We start from the raw sequence: 22,531 nt of genomic DNA on the forward strand, positions 1-22,531 counted from the left end.
AGAAAAACGTCTTGGGGTAGGTTCCCCATGTCCTGGATCTTGGGGTGAGGGCTCCTCTTCAGGTATCCGAGTTTCTGCCTGGAGTCAAGGTTTTCACACCTTCTGTTCAAAGGCTCCACCCTGATAGCTGCAGCTCCAAAACTGCCTCCAGTCCGGGGAGCACAGCTTGTAAATGACAGGCAGGTGCATATTAATAACAAACACACAGTTTATTGAAAACAGGTACCTCTCAGGAGCTCTTAGAAAAAATCAGAGATACCATTACTCAGGAAAACAATATGTACAAAGTCTCAGGAAAGGGAGCATAAAACAACTCGAATTGAATACAACTTAAACAGGACTGGGTTACTAGGATGGTCATGTCGCAAAATAATACAAAGTACAGCAAAGAGACACACATGAGAAAACGGTGGCCCCCAAGCCTGTGGTGGGAACTGTTCCCATATTCTTGGACCACATCCCATGATTCTTTGGGGCAGAGGCACTGGCTGGCACACAGGGATTTCAGTGCTAAGGAACTAGTCCATGCCCAGGGCACAGGCCAAACGTGGAATGAGGTGACCAGGCAGGTTACACCTGCTCCCTCAATGAAGCCAGTGAGAGAAGTGCTCGCTGCAGTCTACAGACCTGGCAGGGACCGCAGGGCCACGGAGAGCTTAGAGAGCTCCTCTGTGCCCGTCACATAAAATCCCAGACTAATCTCAGCCTCCGCTTCCCTTATCCAAATCCCCACTAGCTGGAGAGGTAGAGGAGGAAGACATGGAAACTGCCTTCACACCAATTTTTGGTCTTCGGTCGAGATAAATACAAAACACCATTCCACAAGTCAGCCTGAAAACCACTGGCACAGCAGGTGTGAGATTCCACAGGAGGATGGGATGCTGAGACAGGTCCTGACTCGCTGTCCTGGCCCCACTTGTACAGTTCCTCCCAGCGTTCTGGGTCTGCCCTCTCATGGCCCAGAACTCACTTCTCTGAGCCCCAAACTCCCAGCCTCAAGCATACAGAGTGGAAATGCCAGATGCACAGGGTTCTCAGGTGAGGGTGAGTAGACAGTTTGCACAAGAACATGAGGTCCTTCCATGCCACCTCCACTGGAGTCAGGGCATGGCAAAGAGGACAGAGTCCAGGAGGCAGAAAGCGGCAGCTCTGAGAGCAGGAAGAATTCAGCAGGGAGAAGGACAGGAAGGTTTGATCGCAGGGATGCAGTGGGCAGTGTCTTTGGAAGGTGTGAACAGTAAAACTTTGTCTAACAGATGAGGGAACAGTGTCTCCCCACGTCCCGAATTCTCCAAGAGAACACCACTTCCTGCTCTCAGAGCTGACAATAAGCTTGAAGGGAAGAAGGTCCCAGAAATGCCCACTGAAGATCCATCCTGTCAAATTTGGCTTCTTGGAATAGCAGCCTCATTTGTGAGTCCGTATGCTGCTGCAGATTTGGGCAAGACGGCTCTATAAAGGAAAGGAGACAGGACGTTTAGAGAGGATGGCACTGGGCATGCTTGTCCAGGGAGCCACTCACAGTCTACTCAGGCAGCACTGCACGTGTCTGAGGCAGGTCTGAGGGAATCTCAGCCCTCCAGTCTGTCTGTTTCACAAAAGAATTCACCTTCCTGATTCTCCGTTTCTCATCTGAACAAAGGAGCAAAATAACATCTCACCTGAGACAGTGAAAGTATAATTTGGGAAGAGTTCTGCTGTAGGTCCAGCTAGATGATGAATGTCACCAGATTTGGGTGGCTGGCTTTGTGATCTCAGCACTGGGCCTATGTGCAATAAAGCAGCCCACCTTGTCCCCTTCCTTGGGTGTCCCCTTCCCAAGCGCCCCAGATAGGTGGGGCTATGGCAGCCATGTTTGCACTAAGTGCTCCCACCCACCAGCCAAGACCATGCTGACTGGACCAGGGAGGCCCATGTGACCAAACCTGAGCCAATTAACTTCTTGGAAAATAAAGCAATAGTTAGAGTTGAAAGTGTGGCTACCCGAGATCACCTACAAACCAACACAGAGGGAGGACAGAACCAAGAGCCTTGTGGAGGGGGTGGGGGGGGGGGGGGAGAGGAAGAAAGATATGCGTGGGGCCCCAGAGACAAGAGGAGCTGAAGGAGCTGGCGCACCAGAGTGAAGCTCCGTAACCTCCTGTTGCTGATGGTCCCATCACTGCAAGGCCTGGCTGTTCAGCGCTTTCTTTGATTCTGTGGATTCTTTGTAATAAGACTCCCCCACCCCCACTGCCCATTCCTGAACTGCTGTGAGGAAGTCTAAGTTCCTGGAGGTCAACTGTGCCCTAACATATAAGCACCAACTGCCTGAATGAGGCAGAATTTTGATTCTGTTAAGGAACTTCTGTGGCAGGCACTCTGGATGGACCTAAATGCAACATCAATTTAGGGACAGAATTGCTACCAGGTAAGCATGACATCAGTCAAAATCCACTGGGGGAAAGAAGGCTGTAAGTACAAAGAGTGAGCCTGGACCTGAAAGACAATCCAAGGAAAGCTAACCAAGAAATCTCCTGGAGGCAGCTCAGGTGTGGAGACAAGTGTGAGACTTACGGACAGCTGCTTAATGTTCCCCAAGGCCTCTGGATCCAGCTGTGCAATATCGACTCTCTTCAAATCACTGGCCAATAACCGCATGCTCTGTGTGGAGGGGAGAGTGGGTTAAACTGCATGTCCTTCAGGGTGGGAACCTCCATCTAGCAGCCCAGTGTGCCCCCTTCGTGTCCTGCCCTTGGAGGGGGATGAGGCAAGGCAGGCAGGACACAGGCTGTCACTGTTGTCCTTAAGGATACAGTGACATCAGTGCTCATCACTGGGCCAGCTGCCCGATCACCCGGGTACCAGGGCATCCCCATCAGCTTAGAAATGCCCTGCAGACCACACCTGAGATAAAATACCCTTCCTTCCAGGAGGTGAGGTCAACAGCTTGCTCTACTCAGCCCGGAGAAAGTGGGCTCAGCCTGCTTCAGAACCCCTGGGAGTTACAGAGTGGACTCTTCTGCTCCCCTTCCTAGACGACGCACTGTATCTCCATTACTGCACACATCGCATGATGACAGTGTCCTCAACTGTTAACCTGTACAACTACTGAACTGCTTCTCCAGGGCAGGAATGTCTTCTACATCTTGGGTCTGCTACAGATGGGTGCCCAAATGTTAGCAGATGAACAAATGGAACCCGAGCTGGGCAAGGATCTTCCCAGTCTGGGCCCCTAATCTGGGAGAGGAAACTGGGTTCTGAGTCTTATACAAGTATGGAGATCGGGATCCATGCAACTAAAACACACGGTGGCCAGGCATCCCTCAGAATGAAACACTTACCTCTCCGCCTCCCACTGGCACAGTGAGGAAAATCTCTTTGCTGTCGGCCAGAGGGCTGCCGTTCACTGAGACGTTGTAGATCCGCTCTCTGGCTGCTGGAGTTCGAAGGCCTGGGGTCTTGAAGACCCTAGAAAGTGGGAGAAGTCTCTGTAAAGACGGCTTGGCAGACTGCATGACACCAGGTGCTGAGCCCTTCCAGAGCCCACCTGGCCTTGCCCTAGCCGGTGGTGGCTCAGTGGATAGAGTGTCAGCCTGTGGATGGAAGGGTCCCAGGTTCGATTCTGGTCAAGGGCGCATATCTCAGTTGCAGCCTCCTCCCTGGCCCAGGCCCTGGTTGGGACTCATGCAGGAGCAACCAATCAGTGTGTTTCTTTCACATCGATATTTCTCTCTGCCTTTCCCTCTCTCTTCCACTCTCTCTGAAAATCAATGGGAAATACCCTCGGTGAGGATTAAAACAAAACAAAAAACAAAGCCCACCTGGCCTCAATCTGCACTTTTCAAATCACACATTTCTCAGAAGGAGAGTTCTAAAATTAGGGGGGGGGGAATCTTTCTAAGCAGTAATGACTAAACACAGCTGGAGAAGGGAGATTGTAATTATCAAACATACATTTAGCAAGTCAATTCTTATCCATGCAATTTTAGGTCCAGAGCTCCATATAAATGCCAGTCATCCATCCATCCAGAAATAAAACTATGGTTAATGTACTTCCAAGAGTAGCTAAGTGTTTCTATCAAGAGGAATTTTCCAGGGTCCAAGGAGGAGGATTCAGAGATTACATCATTATATTAATTCCCAAATTCTAACTTTCTCAAGTCAGTTACAATGCTATTATTTTTCCTCAAGTGTCCTTTGCTATATGCTCACGTGAAAAACAAAGCTAAAGAAGATGGGAATTAAAAGCGGAAGGTAAGTCTTCCTCCTCCCCCCACCCTGGGGATAACCACTCTCAGTTCCTTATGTACCCTTCCAGAAACTTTCTATGTATGTAAAAGCAGATGGGACCATCCATCTAGGACAGCGGTTGCCAACCGATGGTCTGAGAGATCCGATAGGTTGGCGACCGCTGATCTAGGACACACTGTGTTCCAACGGCTTGGAGATGCTTGTAATCCTGAAGCTGCTTCCCCGCCACCCCCTCAACCCCCCGCCACACATCCATCAGCGCATACAGATCTACTTCTTTTTAAATGTCTATATGGCATTTCCTATTTAGTTAACCAGCCCAAGGGAAAGGATAAATTATACTGCAAGAACACCCTTGTTTATACTGGTCTCCTAAAAGAGGATGTCAATTTCCCCCACGGGTATAGGAGAATGCCTACCCATTAAAAAAAAACCTTTTGATTAGACTCAGAATAGACCAAAACTTCACTAGAGCTCCTAGTCATCAGAGACAAAGATCGCTCTCTCATCAGATAAAGAGAAGAATCATTTTGTTGCTGAAACAGATGAATCTGCACTCAAGGGAGAGGCAAACAACACCAGGAAGCTCAGCCTATCACCCTCTTCTGAGAGGGCTCGGGCCACGGAGTCAGGAGTTATTTTCTTAAGCAATGTTCTTTTCTGAAGTTAAATACGGGGCTCTCACCCAAATCCAAGCCCGGCTCTCAGTACTCACCTTGAGTCAAATCTGGGCGTCAGGCCTGGAGTAGGTTTCACCAGGGACAGCTCCATTCGGCCCACAGCTGGGGTAACAGTGTTAAAACTGCTTGACCTACAGGTAAGAAATGGCCATTAGGTGCACAACTCAGGTCCAGTGACAGCAGCAGCAGGGGCAGCTAACACTTGGAGCACTGACCTTGTCAGATACTGTCCTGAGCGCCTACATAATCTCGTGTAATTCTCCCAACAACCCTATGAGAAGCACCACTATTATCCTCATTTAGAGATACAGAAACTTATTCTCAAATAACTTGCCCAAGATCACACAGCCAATCAGGAGAGCCACAATTTTGGACCCAAACAGTCAACCTCCAGAATCTGACTCCTCAATCAAGCTAACGGAATAAGAGGAAGGAGACAGGCCCCCCCCAGCTGAGTTCTGGTCCTCTTGCCAGGAGTTACCACTACTGAGGAAGAACTGAGAGGAGTCCACTCCTTCAGGCTCCCCCATCACTACTTTCCCCAGCTTGTGTAAGATGCAGCCCCCACTCCCAAATGGTTTAGTGGGGTCCAGCAGAATCAGGTTAGGCCCATGGTGAGTCTTGTTTTTTTAAAAAAATATATATTTTTAAATCTATTTCAGAGAGGAAGGGGAAGGGAGAGAGAGATAAAGACATCAATGATGAGAATCACTGGTTGGCTGCCCCCCTGCTCGCCCCACACTGGGGATCGAGCCTACAACCTTGGCATGTGCCCTGACCGGGAATCGAAGTGTGACCTCCTGGTTCATAGATCGACACTCAACCACTGAGCCACGCTGGCTGGGCTCCATGGTGATTATTTAGCAGGACCAGGAGGACATTTGAAGAAACTACCCATTGGGGTAAGTGACAGCTGCTCTGTGACCGACTATGGTGTGACTCTGCACACGGACTGTCACGCAACTAAACACAATAATCTGAAATGCTTACCACATATTACTGGGCCTCATTCCCCCTGTTTGCATTGAAAAATGTGGGGGAGCATAGAGAATGTGGGCAAAACTGGAGGAGGTATTGGTTCAGATCATTTCGAGAAGCCCCTCAGTTCAGATACCCAAGGATTTGATGACTTGAAGCTCTACAAGAACACAAGCCACAAAAGTCCTCTGGCCCCTAGTTCTGCCATAATGAATGTGGCTCTGCAATCAACCCAACACCACACAGCTGAACTGGGAAAAGCCATTACCTTTTGCTTTTGCCTTTTCCTTGTATGGACTGCATTCTTTTCCTGGATGGAGGGCACCTTTTGACCTGAAGTCACAATCAAATGAAAATGAGGTTACAAAAAGCCTTTCCTGCAAAGGGGACAGGGGAACCAGCTCTGGAAAAGAAACCTAATATTGAACATATGAAGGTCTAACTCACAGATGTAACTCAGAACATAACTGATCAACTAAGGCCTCAAACCTGGCTTGGTTTCCAAAAGAGAAGATTTTGGCCAAAATTAAGGTTGAATGTCTTTTGAACTGATTGCAGCCTGGCTGGTCACGCCCATCCACCCCCCGCCCCCCTACATAAAGTGCCACTGAAAAGGTGCATCCCAGGTGCCCAATACAGGAAACCGCAGCCGTCCTCATGCCTCCTGTGTCCTGGGAGATGCGTGACAACAACCACTCCTTATCTTCTGACGATTCCCTCCTCCCTCACCTTCCCTCTGCAGTGTCTCACAAGCTTCTCTCTCTCACCTCCTTTTCCACACCCTCCCTGCACAGCACGACTCCCACACTGGGACGACCACCTGAAGACCTGGGAGCCAGTGTGACTCTCAATCTCCTCCTCCTCCCTGAGCTCCAGGATGAAATTTCTGTCTAGGCTACATGTCCCGGAAAAGTGTTACATGCTCAACATGTCAAACAACTAACATGTGAACTGTTCCCCAAACCCAGCACCACTCTTCCTCCTGTGTCCCGCATGCCACCAGACGGCAGCTGCCTAAGCTAGAAACCATTTAGTCACCTCTGGTTTCCGTTCCTCCCTCCACCAATCTTGCCCATTCTCCCTTTTAAATCTTATCTCAACACCAGCTCTTTTGATAGGGTCAGAGGCTCATCCACGAGTTACAATAGCCTCCCTACTGGTTTCCTTCTCCCAGTTTTTGCCCTCTCCCATTTATCCTGAATACTATTCTGATATACAGATCTGGCGAGGTCACTCACCACTTCCTACCCGATGAAACTGAACTTCCAAACCTGGAGCACAGGCCATTCATTATCTGGCCCCTACTCTACCCAAACTGCCTTCACAACTTATATCCCAGCCATTTCAAACTGCTTCCTGTTCCTTACATGGGCACCCTCAGACCTACTCTGGGAATTCCCTTCCCTTTCTTTTCCAGCTAATGAAATCTCATTCACCTTAAAGGCCTGGTTGTGTCCCAAGAGAATAGGTAAGCCTTAATAGCTTCCTCTCTACGCCTACGCACGCTGTACATACTTCTATGATCGTGTTTGTTATCAGCTATTTAACTGGGATCTTCTCTACTAAACTGTGAACTCTGGGAGGGCAACACTGTATTTTAAGTATTTTTATATTTCCCCATCTGTCAGACCACAGACGGGGAAATACAAAAATCTGAGTACCTACTTACTTTGGAAGTTTTAAGTTTCTTATTTTTATTTTCTTCTTCTTCTTCATCTTCTTCTTGCACTTTCATTTCATTCATTACCTTTCGTGCTACAAGAAACAGTTTAACAATGATATTTCTCATGAGAATAAACTTTCATACATTCACATTTCTTATAGGAAAAAAAACTAAAGCAATCTTAGGCTGTAAGCAAATAGACCCAATATAAAGATAATTAAAAAAAAAAAAGAGGGTTTAGACAACGGAAACTGTAGTGGTTAAGAAACCCGATATGATGCCCTGTTATGGTCAGCCAGCATTCTGATTAATAAGCGCCAAGCCTGTTTTGTCTTCCTTCCCGTTTGGCCGGCGATATCCGATTTCATGGATGATGCTGGCAGCCAGAGACTGACGAGGTCCAAACGGAAAGTATAGTGTCACTCACTGGTCACTGACATGGCGCTTAACGTGTTAAGAGTGTAGACTGCCCGGCAGGTGTGGCTCAGTGGTTGAGCATCGACCCAGGAACCCAGAGGTCACGGTTCGATTCCCTGTGAGAGCACAGGCCCGGGTTGGGGGCTCTATCCCCAGTAGGGGACATGCAGGAGGCAGCTGATCGATATTTCTCTCTCTCCCTCTCCCTTCCTCTCTCTCTCAAGTCAATAAAAACATTAAAAAAAGTAAAAGAGCCCTCGGTGGTTTGGCTCCGTGGATAGTGTTGGCCTGCAGATCCAAAGTGTCCTGGGTTCGATTCCGGCTAAGGGCATGTACCTCAGTTGTAGGCTCCTCCCTGGCCCGGGCCTTAGTCCGGCATGTGCAGGAGGCAACCAATCAATATGTTTCTTCACATCAATATTTCTCTGTCTTTCCCTCTCTTCTACTCTCCCTAAAAATCAATGGAAAGATATCCTCGGGTGAGGATTAAAAAAAAAAAGTGTAGACTGTGTAATCGGACAGACATGAGCTTGAGACCTGGCCTCACCACTAACTTGATCACATGGCTTCATGGTGGCTCCTCAGTTTCCTTATCTATAAAAGGCAGTGGTCACTTTATAGGGCTATCATGAGACCTGGGATGTGTGCTCCATAAGAACAAGGTCTTTGTTACTTTTATTTGGTGTTTCCAGTGTGGGGCATACTTTTGAGAGCCATTTACACGTGTGGGTCACTGAATCTAGTAACATGAAACTAACGTTCTGAGAAAGTTAGTCCTTTTATAGTTCTCTCTCAACCCTATGATCAGGGAGAGCTGCAGCTGGTATGGCCCTGTCCTGTAACACTTCTGTAAATCTTGCTAACTTCTCCAACTCAGGGGAAGCAAGCAGACAACATGTTTGGTTTCCAGCACAGCTTTTTAAAAATATATATATATCTTTATTGATTTCAGAGAGGAAGGGAGATGGAAAAAGAGAGAAACATCAGTGATGAGAGAGAATCACTGATCAGCTGCCTCCTGCACATCCCCTAATGGGGATCAAGCCTGCAACCCAGGCATGTGCCCTTGACCGGAATCGAACCTGGAACCCTTCAGTCTACAGGCCGACACTCTATTCACTGAGGCAAACCAGCTAGGGCACAACTTTTGTTTTTATCCTTTCACTTTCACTCATACATCAGTCTGGGGAGTTTGGTTAGTATCATTCTTGCATATAATTAACTGAATGCAGCTGCAAAAATCACATTTTTTTATTTACAAGACTGAGGATCAGACACAAGAGGGAAGAGGCTCCATCAGTGAGGCCTCCCTATGCAGCCAGCCAACCACCCTGGGCCTCAGCTCTCTCAGTTCAACAAGGGATTTTGAAAAGTACTCACTTCTGGTAGATTTCAGGGGTGTCTGAATAGCTTTTGCTGTTAGCTTGTTTATTTCTGTGATATCCAGGTCAGCCTGTGATAAAAACAGCCAGAAAACACTAGGCATAGTCCATCGAATATGAGGAACAATATTTTTAAATGAAAAACAATTCTTTTTAAAGCATATCACTTAATACATTCGAAAGATTGTTAATTCTAACACAACAGACTCCCATAAGCCCACCATACCACCCAGAACCCAGAGCATCGACAATAACTTGCTCCTAGGTACCTACTCTTCCCTGTTCCATCTCCTTGTCTTTCCTCCAAAGGTGACCAGTCTTCTAACTGTCATTCTCCAGAAATAACCACTCCCATTCCATTTGCTTGAAAGAAAGTGTGTGTATATATTTTCACAAATGTATCTGTGCTTCAAATAATATTTTGTTTAGTTTTGTTTCTGACCACTATTTGTAGTTAATCTCTTTTATATAATACTCTACTGTGACTCTATCATAGTGGATTTGTCTAATCTCTTGTCCAGTCTTTTGCTATCACAAACACTGCTACTTTGAACTGTCAGACATGTATGTCCAAGTTTGCTCTTGGCTATATACTTAGAGATAGGGCATTATAGGGCTATAGGGTACACAAATGTTCAGCCTTGACATTATGCCAAATCATTTTCCAAAGTGGTTATACTTGTTCACATTCCATCAGCAACCAATACAAGTTCAAAATGACCCACATTGGATAACACCTGGTGCTGTGTCAGACTTCTCATTTTCCTCTTTTTAAGTCTAGGTTTTCCACTGTGATCTTGGGCCCTTCAAAAAGGCTTCCAGTCACCCCTTTAATTAAACTTCTTCCCAAATGGTGGCTACCTATATGTATGAGACTAGTCAAGAGCAGGCATGATTCGTAGGCTTTTCCTTGTAGGGCATGTGTAACTATCAGAATAGTTGCCATAGACTCTGAGTGATAAGGTTTTATCTCTGGGTTGGGAGGGACTTCATGGAGCACTCAGAGAAGGATTCTGAGGCTGTCCAGGCTTAGCAAGAAACAGTGCTGTAGTAGGTTAGTGATGTGTGATGGTTGATGGGATGGAAAGTGCTGGCCAACTTTCTGCCATCTCTATAGCCAGCTGGCATGCTATGAAGGAATCATTGGTGGCAGGACACCATTACCTAACATGCAGAAGAGTTAACTGATATCCATGGTTACATGGTTGGCCAGTGGATGGCACTAGAACTTGGACTTCAGCGTCCCCACTATTCCCTGATAAAAGAGGCTCCCTGTGCCTAAGATTTATACAAACAACATGGTTTAGGCTGAATACCTGCTTTCCTTCTGGAAGTCTGGCATTTTGGTACTGCTAGGCAGAAGATGTGACTGCCCCTAATAAAACCCTGCACATTAAGTCTCTAAGGAGCTTTTCTGGTAGGTAAGGTGCTGAATTAAGCATGTCCTGTGTGTCTCCACTGGGAGAGGACTCTTGGGAGCTTGAGCCTGGTTTCCTCTGGACTTTGCCCCATGCATTTTTCCCTTTGCAGATCTGCTTTGAATCCTTCCACTGTAATAAATCATAGTACAGTAATCCTCTCACTGTAAGGATGCCACCCCAATTCATGGTTTCACTTTCTGCAATTTCAGTTAACTTGCAGTCAACCTGCAAAATATTAAATGGAAAATTCCCAAAATAACCCACAAGTTCTGAATTGCATGCTGTTCTGAGCAGGTGATGAAATCTTGCATCGTCCAGCTGTGTCCTAGGACATGAATCATCCCTTTATCCAACGTTTCCATGCTGTGTATATGCTACCTACCCATTAGTCCTGCAGTACCCATCTGGCCCCAAGCACAAGAGTAGTGATGCGGGCAATTCTGGATATGCCAAAAAGAACTGGAAAGTGCTTCATTAAGTGAAAAGGCGATATAGTACAGTAAGCTATTTTGAGAGAGACCACATTCCCATAACTATTATTAAAGTATATTATTATAATTGTTCTATTGTATTATTAATCTTTTACTGTGCCTAATTTATACATTAAACTTTATCATAGGTACCTAGGTACAGATAAAGTCCCCTATGGAACCTCTTCCATAGTAAGCATCCATTGGTTGGATGTGTGAACAGACCCAACTTACAGTTCCAAAACAGGTCAAGTCACTTACCGTCGCTGCCTCCTCCAGGGCCTGCTTGTTTCCTCCAAGGGCTTGAAAAAGAACATTTTGTTCAGTTACTATCAGTCTAATCATAAATCATCTTCCCATGATGAGCTATCTTTCTAAAACGGGACCAGAGTAAGCCCCAATAATTTGAGGACCTTCATAATCTAGTCTAATCTTTCTCCAAGCTTGACTTGTCCTCCTCATGACCTAGTCTATGTTCTACCAAACTAAAAAGTTCCTGTTAGTTTCCAAATGTGCCACTGTTTTCTGAGACTCAGTGCCCTGGTATTATTTCCTGTGCCCAAAATATTCCTCTGCACCCAACAAATTTCTAACTCATCCTTTGAAACTGAGCTCAAACCCAAAACTCTGCTTATTTGTCTATGACAGCAGATTGCTGCGTTAGTTGTTTATCCTCACCCAACCCAACAACCACTCAAAGCAGTTTAAGTCTTTTCTCTCCCCCCACCCTCCGGGTCTTGAACTGAATTCCTTGAGGACAGAGATAATATCCATAGTTTTTGGCAAAACGTGCCATACAGTAGGTATGTAGTTAATGTGTGTTGAATGAAGAGGTCTGTGCAAGGTTAGATGTAGAATAAAAAGTTAGCTTAGGTCTTCCTGCTAGAAACTCTCAAGGTATCCTGTATGACAGTTAAGAACTTAGGGTTTGGAACCAGAATATGCCTACATTCAAATAAACTCTGCACTAACCAGCTCATGAGATCTCGAGCAAAGCAACCAATCTTTCTGTGCCTTAATCTTGTCATCTATAAAACAGGGGTAATTTTAATAATACATTTTTTATGAGGATAAAATTAGTTAAAACAGCGAGTCCTTGAATAACATAGTTTTAATTCGACATCGCTTCATTGGGGCTCATACATGTTCAATGAATATTTGTAGAAATGTGCAAACAAATGGATTAATAAGCAAAAGGGCAAGCCAAAAGGATCATTAAAAGTCTACTTCTAAGGAAACCATGCATTTCTATCTCAGAAGGAGGCTACATACTGGGTAATTAATAATAACCCGCTGGCCCAGAAGGCCTTAAGATATTATATGGCCTTTTAGAGAAAACATTTGACTATCTGCAGGGGTAGATGATGGTAAGTGCTAAGGAGATTAAATCTGCAGCTTTTTTTTTTAAATCCTCACCCCAGGTTATTTTTTCCATTGACTTTTAGAGTGGGAGGGAGAGAAGGAGGGAGGAAGGCGGAGGAGAGAAAGAAACACTGATGTAAGAGAGAGACATCGATTGGTCCCCACCCCCCCACCCCCCGCCCCCGTGCACAGGCTGACGCTTTAACCACGGAGCCACTGGCCGGGGCAAACCTTCTACTTCCTGCAGTGACCACGGAGGACCTAACTAAGGTGAAGGCTGTTGGGTGAGCAGCGGGCTCCAGGGCGAAGCCCGGGGACACTCCGGCGGCGCTTACCGAAGTAGTCGAGGCAGTTCATCTCGCGCAGGGCCTTGGGGAGCCGCAGGATCTCGATGTTGTACAAGTTATCCATCTCCTTGAGGATGTTCAGCCCGTCAGACAGAATTTGCTTGGATCGTATTTGCACTGCGATAGAGCCAAGTCGACAGAACCGGGGTCCCCGGTGGGTGAATGGAGCCTGGAACCCGTGCTGCCCGCGGCCAATCCGCCAGCACCCCGCGATCGCCCCGGAGCCGCTACGACCCGGGCTCGGCCCTTACCTTCACGGTCGAAGTCCTTAAGAAAGGAGGCGAGCTTCCGGCTCCGTAACAAGTTGGTTTTGGTCACCCGACGGCTGCCCTTCCTAGCCGGAGCCATGGCGCCTCAGTAGCGGCTGCGGGGAGCGGGGAACCGAGCCCCAAGGGGTTAGAGGCGGAGACTGGGGAGGGAAAGTAGGGGGCCGCGAAGGCGCGGGAGAGGGCGGACGCGCGCCCCAAAGGGTTCGTGGAGGGGGTTGACCTTCGGGGCCTGAGCGTAAAGCAGTCGCGAGGAACGTACCTGCGGACCCCAAACAAGGGGAAACCTCGCCGCTCAAACAGCGAGGGAGCGGCTCTGGGGCTACCGAGACGTGCGACCGCCGTCGCGAAATTCAAACTGCCACAGGCTGACGAATGAGAAGTCGCGGTCTTAGAAGGCGGGCCCACGGCACCCAATCACAAAGAAGCTCTTGTGTCGGCCGCCGGCTCACAGGTAGGACTACAGTCCCCAGAAAGCACTGCGGCCTGACGGCAAAGTTTCGCGACTTAACTGCGTAGCGGACCGTGCTCAGAGGAACTGCGGGCGTAGGCCAGCGGCTCCGGCGGGTCCTCGGAATTGGACGGCGTCTTTAAGCTTTTGCGTTTTCCCGCTGGTTTAAGGGAAGCGACCGGCCGTCTCAAGGACAAGAGACAAGATTCCGGAAGCACAACCGGTCCGGCGCTGGGGCGGCCGGGCTTGGGCCCCGGGAATCCGCCGTCTGCAGCCCCGTCAGATCCTCCCTAGGGACAGTCGGGGAAACCCTTCCCGAGTGGCGAGACCAGCGACCCGCCTCCCGGGAGCCCCTCTAAAGGTAAGCCAGCGCCTCGCGCCGGAAGCTCCTGTCGGAGGGGATAAACAGCCCTACCTGAAACTCATCTGGGAACGGAAATAACTCCCACCCTTGACCTGGTGCTTCCCCTACCGACTTGGGACCCGAATGCTGTTTTTCCCCCCTCCCGCAACAGATGACTCAAGACGGGCCCTTGCTGGCTGTGCAGGAGGCCCTGAAGAAGTGCTTTCCTGTGGTGGAGGAGCAGCAGGGCCTGTGGCGGAGCACCCTGAGGGACTGCCCGCCCCTCCTGGCCTCCCTCGGCAACCTGGCCGAGCAGCTGCAGGCGGCGCAGAACCTGCGGTTTGAGGATGTGCCGGCGCTCCGGGCCTTCCCGGGTTTGAAGGAGCGGCTGAGGCGCAAGCAGCTGGAGGCCGGCGACACCGTCCTGGACCAGCTGGGAGAGCGGCTGTAAGAGGGGAGGCTCCTTGGCGCTCTGGGCGGGAAGATGTTCAAACCGGGTGTTCCATAAGTCGCGAGGCTCAGTCAGGAAGGTGTTTTCTTCCTTACTCGAGAGCATGGCATTTGGAGGTGCCTCAGTCTTACCTTCTTTGCATCTGTTGCAGGGACCTCTGTCTGAGTACCATCTTCTGGCATTTCCCTGGTCGGAGGCCAGGTGTGGCTGCGGTGGACTGAGCAGAAGTTAAAAAAGTAAAATAGAGAAGCAGTGGAGAATGCTGATTAGCTCTCTTCTGTAGTTTCCTTTGGCCGAAAGCAACGAGGAACTACAGTGAACCCTTGAACAACACTTGGGGTTAGGGATGACGTCCAGTGCCATGGAAAGTCTACGTGTAACTACAGTTGGCCCTCCCCGTACATGGGTTCCCAGCTGCAGAGTTAACCCTTGAACAACGCAGGTTTGAGCAGTGCTGGTCAATTGAAGAAAATCCCCATATAAGTAGACCTGCACAGTTAAAGCCCATATTATTGTTGAAGGGTCAGTTGTATGTTGTGAACTTGGAGGGTGTCAGAGCTAAGGGTGTTACATACATTATTGCATAAAATCTTTTCAGCACCTCTGTGTCTTAACCTCACTTAACCCCATTTTGCAGGTGAGGAAACTGAGGCTCAAACAGATTGCCTCTGGTCTCACAGCTAGTAAATAGCAAAGCTGGGGTTCTCACCCACGTGTGCCTGAACCACCACTTTGTTCTGCTGTGCATTGGCGTCTGCAACCAGGAGTAGCACATCTGTCAGCCCTCATTATGCCTGATGTTAGACTCTACCTTAGTTACAGGTTATGAGGGTAGAGGAAAGACAGGGCACAGGTGGCCTTGCCTTGACCAGAACAGAAGATGGTTCTAGCGTATAGAGTATATGCCATAGACCAGTCGTCGGCAAACCGCGGCTCGCGAGCCACATGCGACCGACACCCCCACTTCTTCTAATGCCGCTTCTTCAAAATAGACTCGCCCAGGCCGAAAACCGACTTCTGCGCATGGGCCACGAAGTTTCAATCGCACTGTACGTGCGCGCCCGCATGTGGTATTTTGTGGACGAGCCACACTCAAGGGGCTAAAGAGCCGCATCTGGCTCGCGAGCTGTGGTTTGCCGACCACTGCCATAGACTAATACGAAACTGTCAAAAATGGGGACCTTCTTTGTATTCATTTGTACAAAATACATTTATTAAGCACCAGTGGGATGCCAAGCACAAAGTTCTGGGACTACAACAATGAACCGGATTTAACTCCTTAGTTGAGTAGAAGAGATAGTCAATTAAATATTAGGTCATGGTATATTCTAAGAGAATGAATTTTTATTTTAATTGTTTACATATGTGTGTGTGTGGATATTGGGCGGTTATTTTAAGTCTACTTTGAAATTATGAGTCACGGTCAAACGTTTTTGGAAGCCACAATTCCAAGCTAAGGAATGCCTTGCCCTTTAGGAAATTGTAAACTTTGCCTTGGTGGTTGGGCCCCTTGGAGTCACCAATGGAGTAATAACAATATTTACCACAAGCTGGGAACTTCTCTCAGCATTTTATGTGCATTATTGCATTTAATCTTCACAATAACCCTTTTTATTCATTCAACAAGTGTTTGTTCTATGTGCCAGTCTCAGTGTTCGAGGTACTTAGGATGCGCAGTGAGCAAAACAGACTGGCTTTATATGAGAGAGAAAAAGAAACTTTCCTAAGCACATTAGTCTGTGTGCACTGCTAGCCTAAACTTTTACCATTCAAGAATTTACTAGGATGGGGCTGGGCAACATCTGGATAGTACTGGTTTGTTGCTTCAGTTGCCTCTTATTCCCTTTTCACATTCATGTGTGAGCAGTTGCTTTTCTTATACAGCTTTATGGCAGCCTCAGGCCCCTTGGTCATTACTTTCTTTGAAAGCCATGTAACTTATGTATCTTCTCCATCTTTAAGTAAATTCTTAATTCTTGAGCCACCCCGACCTCCAAGGCACCGTCACCAATCTCCTTACATAAGTGGGTGTCATTTGGAGGCAGTTTTTCCCCATTGGGACATTTGGCAATACCTGGAGACATCATTGATTGTCACAGCTTGGAGAGAGTGGGGGCATGGTTTGGTCCTGCCGTCTAGTGGGGAGAGGCCAGGGATGATGCTAAACATCCTACAGTGCACAGGGCAGCGCTCCTCCACAAAGAATCATGTGGTCCAAAATGTCAGTGTGCCAGTCGAGGAACCCTGTCTTCTGCCTTCCTCATGATAACGCCTAATACCAGGCCCTTTCCCCCAGAGCTGCCCTCCTCAAGGTGCGTGACACTGTCAGCAGCCACGTGGGACAAGTGCTTCAGGTCTATGAGCAGCACGCAGACGCGATCGGCATGGACGCTGTCCTGCAGGCTTCGGCGGTGAGCCCCTCTGTGGCTGACATGTTGGAATGGCTGCAAGATATTGAGAGACATTATCGAAGTTCGTATCCTTTGCACACATTTCAAATAGTATCCAGGGCTGTTCCAGGAAGTTTTTTTTTTTTTTTTTTTTTTTTTTTTTAATATATTTTATTGATTTTTTACAGAGAGGAAGAGAGAGGGATAGAGAGTTAGAAACATCGATGAGAGAGATTAGCTGCCTCTTGCACACCCCCTACTGGGGATGTGCCCGCAACCAAGGTACATGCCCTTGACCGGAATCGAACCTGGGACCCTTGAGTCCCCAGGCCGACGCTCTATCTACTGAGCCAAACCGGTTTCGGCGGAAGTTTTTTATTTTTTATTTATTTTTTAAATCCTCACCTGAGGATATTTTTCCATTAATATTTATTTATTTATTTATTTATTTATTTATTTATTTATTTATTTTTCCCATTGATTTTTAGAGAGAGGGGAAGACAGAGAGAAATATCAATGTGAGAGAAACACATTGATTGGTTGCCTCCTGCATGCGCCCCGACCAGGGCCTGGGCTGGGGAGGAGCCTGCAACTGAGGTACGTGCCTTTGACCGGAATTGAACCCGGGACTCTTCGGTCCCCAGGCTGACGCTCTATCCACTGAGCCAAACCAGCTAGGGCCCAGGAAGTCTTTTAATTTCATTTTTCACAGAATTACAACATGGTATAGTATGGGTCAGTTCTCTTTGGTTCCTGAACTTCGGTTCTTTCTACAATTATTTCTCAATTCATTTATTGAGTAGCTATTACCTGCCAGGCATTTTTCTAGTTTCTGGGTGTTAAAAAAGGAAAACATGTAGAATGTCAGATGGTGATGAGTGCTATGGAGAAAAATAAAGCAGAGAAAGTGAGGGCTGAGGGTGAGGTGGTGATTTTATTTTATTTTAAAAAATATATTTTATTGATTTTTTACAGAGAGGAAGGGAGAAGGATAGAGAGTTAGAGACATCGACGAGAGAGAAACATCAGTCAGCTGCCTCCTGCACACTCCCTACTGGGGATGTGCCCGCAACCTTGACTGGAATCAAACCCGGGACCCCCCAGTCCGCAGGCTGATGCTCTATCCACTGAGCCAAACCGGTTAGGGCAAGGTGGTGATTTTAAATAGGGTGGGCAGGGCAGGCCTCACTGAGAAAGTGACACCTGAGAGAAGACATCAAGTGCAAAGGCCTGAAGTGAGAGCATGCCTGAATGTTCAGGAACTAGTAAGGAAGCAGTGTGGTTAGAGCAGAGTAAAGAGGGGAACCTAACAGGAGAGGGGCTACATCTTGTAGGGCCTTGAGGTCTTTGAAAGGATTTTGGCTTTCACTTTGAATGAGATGGAAGGCTATTAGAAGGTTTTTACATAAGCAAACCTGTTTTTACCAAAACCACCCTGGCTTTGTTCTGAGGAAAGACTTGGGATGGTGTGGAGCAAGAGTAGAAGCGGAAAGATCATTTAGTGGATGGCCTTTTTCTCTCGATTCTTGCCTGATACACAGGCTTAAATGTCTACCTTCATTTGAATAACTCCCAAATCCAAGCTTTCTTTAGATGCCTCCAACTGGATTGCTTATGGACCTGCACACTCAGATTTAGAATTGAGCTCCTCTATCTAGCCCTCACATTCTACTTCCTTTTCCTTTAGTTGTAGAATCAACTGTGTATAATCACCCACTCTGAAGACTTAAGCAGTATCTTCCCCCTTTCCCTCTGTTTTCTTTTTCAATTCCAGCAGCAGCATGGGCAGTAGGAGCTGCAGCTGCAGCTAATATTACTGAGCACTTGTTATGTGCCAGGTACTGCTCTGAGCATGTTTACAGAGTCACCTGTCAAATCCTTTTAACCTGTTTCCCTGGTGCGTTTTATATATTGTTTCTCTATCCGCATGGCCTCTTCCATGGTTTCTTACCTCTCACTTGGACTTTTAATCACATGCAGCCTCTTGCTTCTGTCTCTGGCTTCTTTCCCTGTAAGCCATCCCAAATGAGTGACCTCAGCCCACATTTCTTCAGGAGGTCGAGTTCTGATCCTATTGCATGTGTAGGAGTTTTTAGTAGCTCCTGTTGGGAGGTGAGCAAAATGCAGAATCCCCACACTGGGCTGCAATGCTCTTTGTGTTCTGGCTCAACCACCTCTCCTGCTACTCGACACATTGTTCCATGCCAGCCACGCTGGAATGTTTACTTGTCCCTGAGTCCGTCCCAGACTTCCCCACCTCCATGCCTTTGCTTATGCGTTTCCTGCCAGCTGGGATCTTCCTGGTGCCCCTAAACTGGATGAATTCATCCTCGCACTTCCTCTGACGTTTACCTCATGTGTCACTTAGATTCTTTCTCCTCAGTTTCTGGTGTTTCCTCGCCGTGGCGAGGTCCTGGACTGCAGGGCAGTGTTCCACTCCTCTGTCCCTGAGCGCAGAGCCACGTGAGTGAAGAGGTGCCCCGTGAAGATGGGTAGCGTGGGCCAGTCCTGCCGGTGGAAAATTTCACGATAGCTGCACTTTCACTTTTAGGCGCTTTCTAGCTCTCTCCAGGGTATTTTTCTCCTTCAATATATTTCCTTTTCTTTTTGAGCGGTCCTTAACTTCCAGGAAGGTACCTGAAGAGAAAGTACCTCCTGTCCTCAATCCATTGGGGAGACTTGGCAAGCATCCAAGCTTTGCCCATAGCCTGGGACCGGATTTCGGAAGATGAACACCAAGACTTGGTACCAGGTACTGGTTTGGCTTACTCCTTCATGTCTCCCTCCTCCCTTCTGTCCCCATGTCTTGCTTCTTTGGGAGCATTGTAGAGGTGCCCTCACAGTGCCTCTGTCTCTCCTGTCAGCCTGGAGAGGTGGTAAGTCACGGTTCTCTCTTCCTATTCCAGACATCCTACTGAATGTTTCCTTCTTCCTGGAAGAGTAAGGAAGCCATGTGTTTATCTGGAGACCAGAGGGACACAGTTGAAGGTCAACAGTGCTGCACTCTGCTATTTCTTAAGAAATATCGATATTGCAACCGGGTTTATTTGAAAAATGGCCTACAGCCTAAGGACTGGCTCTTGGGAGAATTGTTTGGGATTCTCCCTGCCAGGTCACGGCTGAGGGTACGTGGGCCACACCTCACTCTTTCCTAAGGCTCAGGGGAGTGGGTGGAGGCAGAGAGATGCAGGAGAGGCACTGAAGAACACCCAGGACAGAAGCAGCAGCCACAGAAGTGGTAAGGAAGGAAGGACACCACCGTTGGCATCATCCAAAGCTCTGAGCCTGGTTGGCACCAAGTCCTGGTTTGGTGTATTTGTGTTCATACCTGATTCTTTGAAGAACGATAAAGTGACTTTGATGATTTAAAGAAATAAGGGTGATGTTGATAGAAAACAGTAATTGTTTTCCAAGTGCAATATAGCTCCTTATCAAACCAGTTTCAATTCCCAGAGCCTACCACCAGGGGGAGGTGGTGCAGCATGAATGATTCTGAATGCTGTCCTCTGTTGCTTACTATGTGAGAGTAAGTAACGGGATAGTGTGACTCCTAAAATGATGAGTTTTATGACCAATGCTGGCAACTGACTTGCCACATTCCTCTGATCTTGGAATAGCTGCAGGGGTGGGGGAACCCCAGCCCAGAGTCAGTGATCAGGTCTTATGATGTGTTTTCGTCACAGATGAAAAAGAGCTGAGAAAGGTTTGCAGCGCAATCAGGGAAAGATCTAAATCATTGTTTCTCAAGCTTTAATGTGCATGTAAGTCTCTGGTGTCTTGTTAAAATTTAGATTCAGATTCTGTAGTTCTGGGGTGAGGTTCTAGATTCTGGATTTTTAACGAGGTTCCAGGTAATGTTGATGCTGATGATCCAGGGACAAGGCTGAGTTGAAGAGATTTGAATTGTAATATGATAATAAAAGTGTTGTATCGGAGCTAAAAACAATGCTGTGGGAGAAGAGAGGCGATAACTCACTGTGAGAAGACTTCACAGTTGGGCTTGAGGCTCCTTTTACCTGGGGCTAGGAGAGGACTGCAGGGCATTCCATGCACAGGGGACGGGCTAAGCGAAGTGCTGAGTGCCAGGTGTTGTGCTTGTTGTTTTATACAAAACATATATTGATTGAAAAGTTCTCCCTCAGTTACTCAGTCCCTTTCCTCGAGGCAGCCAGTGTTTAATGATTCTGGCATATCCTCCCCAAAATACTCTGCTTATATAAATGCAGTGGTGGGTAACCTCTAAGACAACCAGAACAATCTCACGCCCGTGGACATCTTTTTCCCGTCAGTGTGGTCTGGACTTCCAGATTTGCTTTTAGGGAAGAGAATACTGCGGACATGGTGGGATGTCACTTCTGAAACTAAATTATGAAAAAGACTGCAACGTCCATCTTGGGTGATGTCTCCCCCTCGCTTGGATCCCTCATCCTGGGGCAAGTCAGCTGCGCTGCCGGGGGCAACCTGTGGAGAGCCCAGGTGAGAGACTGAAGCCTGCCGGCAGCCACTGAGCGAGCTTGGAAGCAGACCCTCTCCTTCAGGTGAGACCGCAGCCCCAGCTAACTGCTTGACGACACCCTCGTGAGGGCCACGCCAGAGGCAAGCAGCTAAGCTGTGCCGATTCCTGACCCATGGAAACAATAAATGTCTTAAGTCATTAAGTTTTGGGCTCCACAGCAATTGTTAACGAATACAACAAGCAAATATGTTTATGTGTCTTCTCCATAATTTTACACAAATAGTAAAGTATAGGCCCAGTTTTGTGCCTTGTTTTTTCTAAAGCAGTTGCCGAGTTTTCTGTTGTGTGGGCATACCATAATTTATTTAACTAGCCCTGACTCGTGGGCGAGTAGGCTGTCTATAGTCTTAATGTCGGTTAGGTATCAGCAACCCTCCCTCCACTCTCACCCCTGCTCGTGATGCTTTTTTTCAATTAGCTGATCCCATCCCATCCACTCAGCCCCAATAAAAAAGAAGAATTCTGTTGGTATTTTTACTGGAATCATATTACATTTAGAAACTAATGTAGGGGGAGAATCATCATAGTGGGAGTCCTAACACTCCTCCAACCGTGCCACTGGCTTTGGGTTGAGATAGCAAATGCGAGTTCTTTTCTGTTTCCCTCAGTTGGGAAAATAGGCTCTGAGTTCAGGACGCGTTCCCTGTCAGTGAGACAGTCCGTTGGGATGAAATGAATTTAGGTTTCTTTCTTTCCTGTCTCTACCCTATCCCCATTTAGACATCAACCTCAAGACTGTTCTCTCAGGCAGAGTAGGGGTTTTTCAAAGTTAGCAGGATCCTAGCTCAGAGGAGGACTTCTCCCCGCCCAAGGAGAGTCCAGGCTTAAAGTGATTGTATTATGTTTGATTTTAATCTGGATGATAGGGGCCAGGAACCGTCTGCGACTTGTTCAAGCATTAGGTGGTTAATAATTCCTTCTTCCCATGGAGCAGCAGGCTCAGGGATAAGGGTGCGTTGATAATCAGCTCAGGGAAGGCTTGCTGAATTGCTAGTGACCCAGACCTGGGTTCAAGTCCCAGCACAGGTAACATTGGGTGAGTCATTTCCCCTCCAAGTTTCGGTTTCTTCATCTATATAATGGAGAAGATGGTATATGTCCTCACAGTGTTGTGCGTTTTAAGTGAGAGGAGGTATGTGAGGGCTTTTGGTAAATTCATGA

At 47.5% G+C, this 22,531-nt stretch overlaps 2 protein-coding genes across 3 annotated transcripts; one reads left to right on the top strand and one right to left on the bottom strand.

Annotated features, from left to right (window-relative positions):
- Positions 1-221: 221 nt before the first annotated feature.
- On the bottom strand, positions 222-13,607 carry CDCA8 (cell division cycle associated 8). The gene is made up of 11 exons (XM_079776988.1): positions 13,482-13,607; positions 13,205-13,317; positions 12,942-13,070; positions 11,506-11,546; positions 9,352-9,424; positions 7,561-7,646; positions 6,160-6,224; positions 4,949-5,044; positions 3,324-3,450; positions 2,557-2,643; positions 222-1,452 (listed from the first exon to the last, which is right to left on the bottom strand). Exons 2-11 carry the CDS (start codon positions 13,299-13,301, stop codon positions 1,408-1,410), a joined length of 846 nt encoding a protein of 281 aa, XP_079633114.1. The 5' UTR covers positions 13,302-13,317; positions 13,482-13,607; the 3' UTR covers positions 222-1,407.
- Positions 13,608-13,735: 128 nt separating this feature from the next.
- Positions 13,736-21,635, top strand: AIRIM (AFG2 interacting ribosome maturation factor). Of its 2 annotated transcripts, none has more exons than XM_079776990.1 (5): positions 13,736-14,031; positions 14,186-14,460; positions 16,761-16,940; positions 19,484-19,606; positions 19,761-21,635. In XM_079776990.1, the coding sequence occupies exons 2-4, from the start codon at positions 14,186-14,188 to the stop codon at positions 19,584-19,586; spliced, it is 558 nt and encodes a 185-aa protein (XP_079633116.1). In that variant the 5' UTR covers positions 13,736-14,031; the 3' UTR covers positions 19,587-19,606; positions 19,761-21,635. The 2 variants fall into 2 exon arrangements, with proteins under 2 accessions (XP_079633116.1, XP_079633115.1); XM_079776989.1 differs by having other exon boundaries at positions 13,740-14,031; positions 19,488-19,606.
- The last annotated feature ends 896 nt before the right edge of the window (positions 21,636-22,531 follow it).

This window comes from Cnephaeus nilssonii (genome assembly GCF_951640355.1).
Source record: "Cnephaeus nilssonii genome assembly, chromosome: 7".
Taxonomy (NCBI): Eukaryota; Metazoa; Chordata; class Mammalia; order Chiroptera; family Vespertilionidae; genus Cnephaeus; species Cnephaeus nilssonii.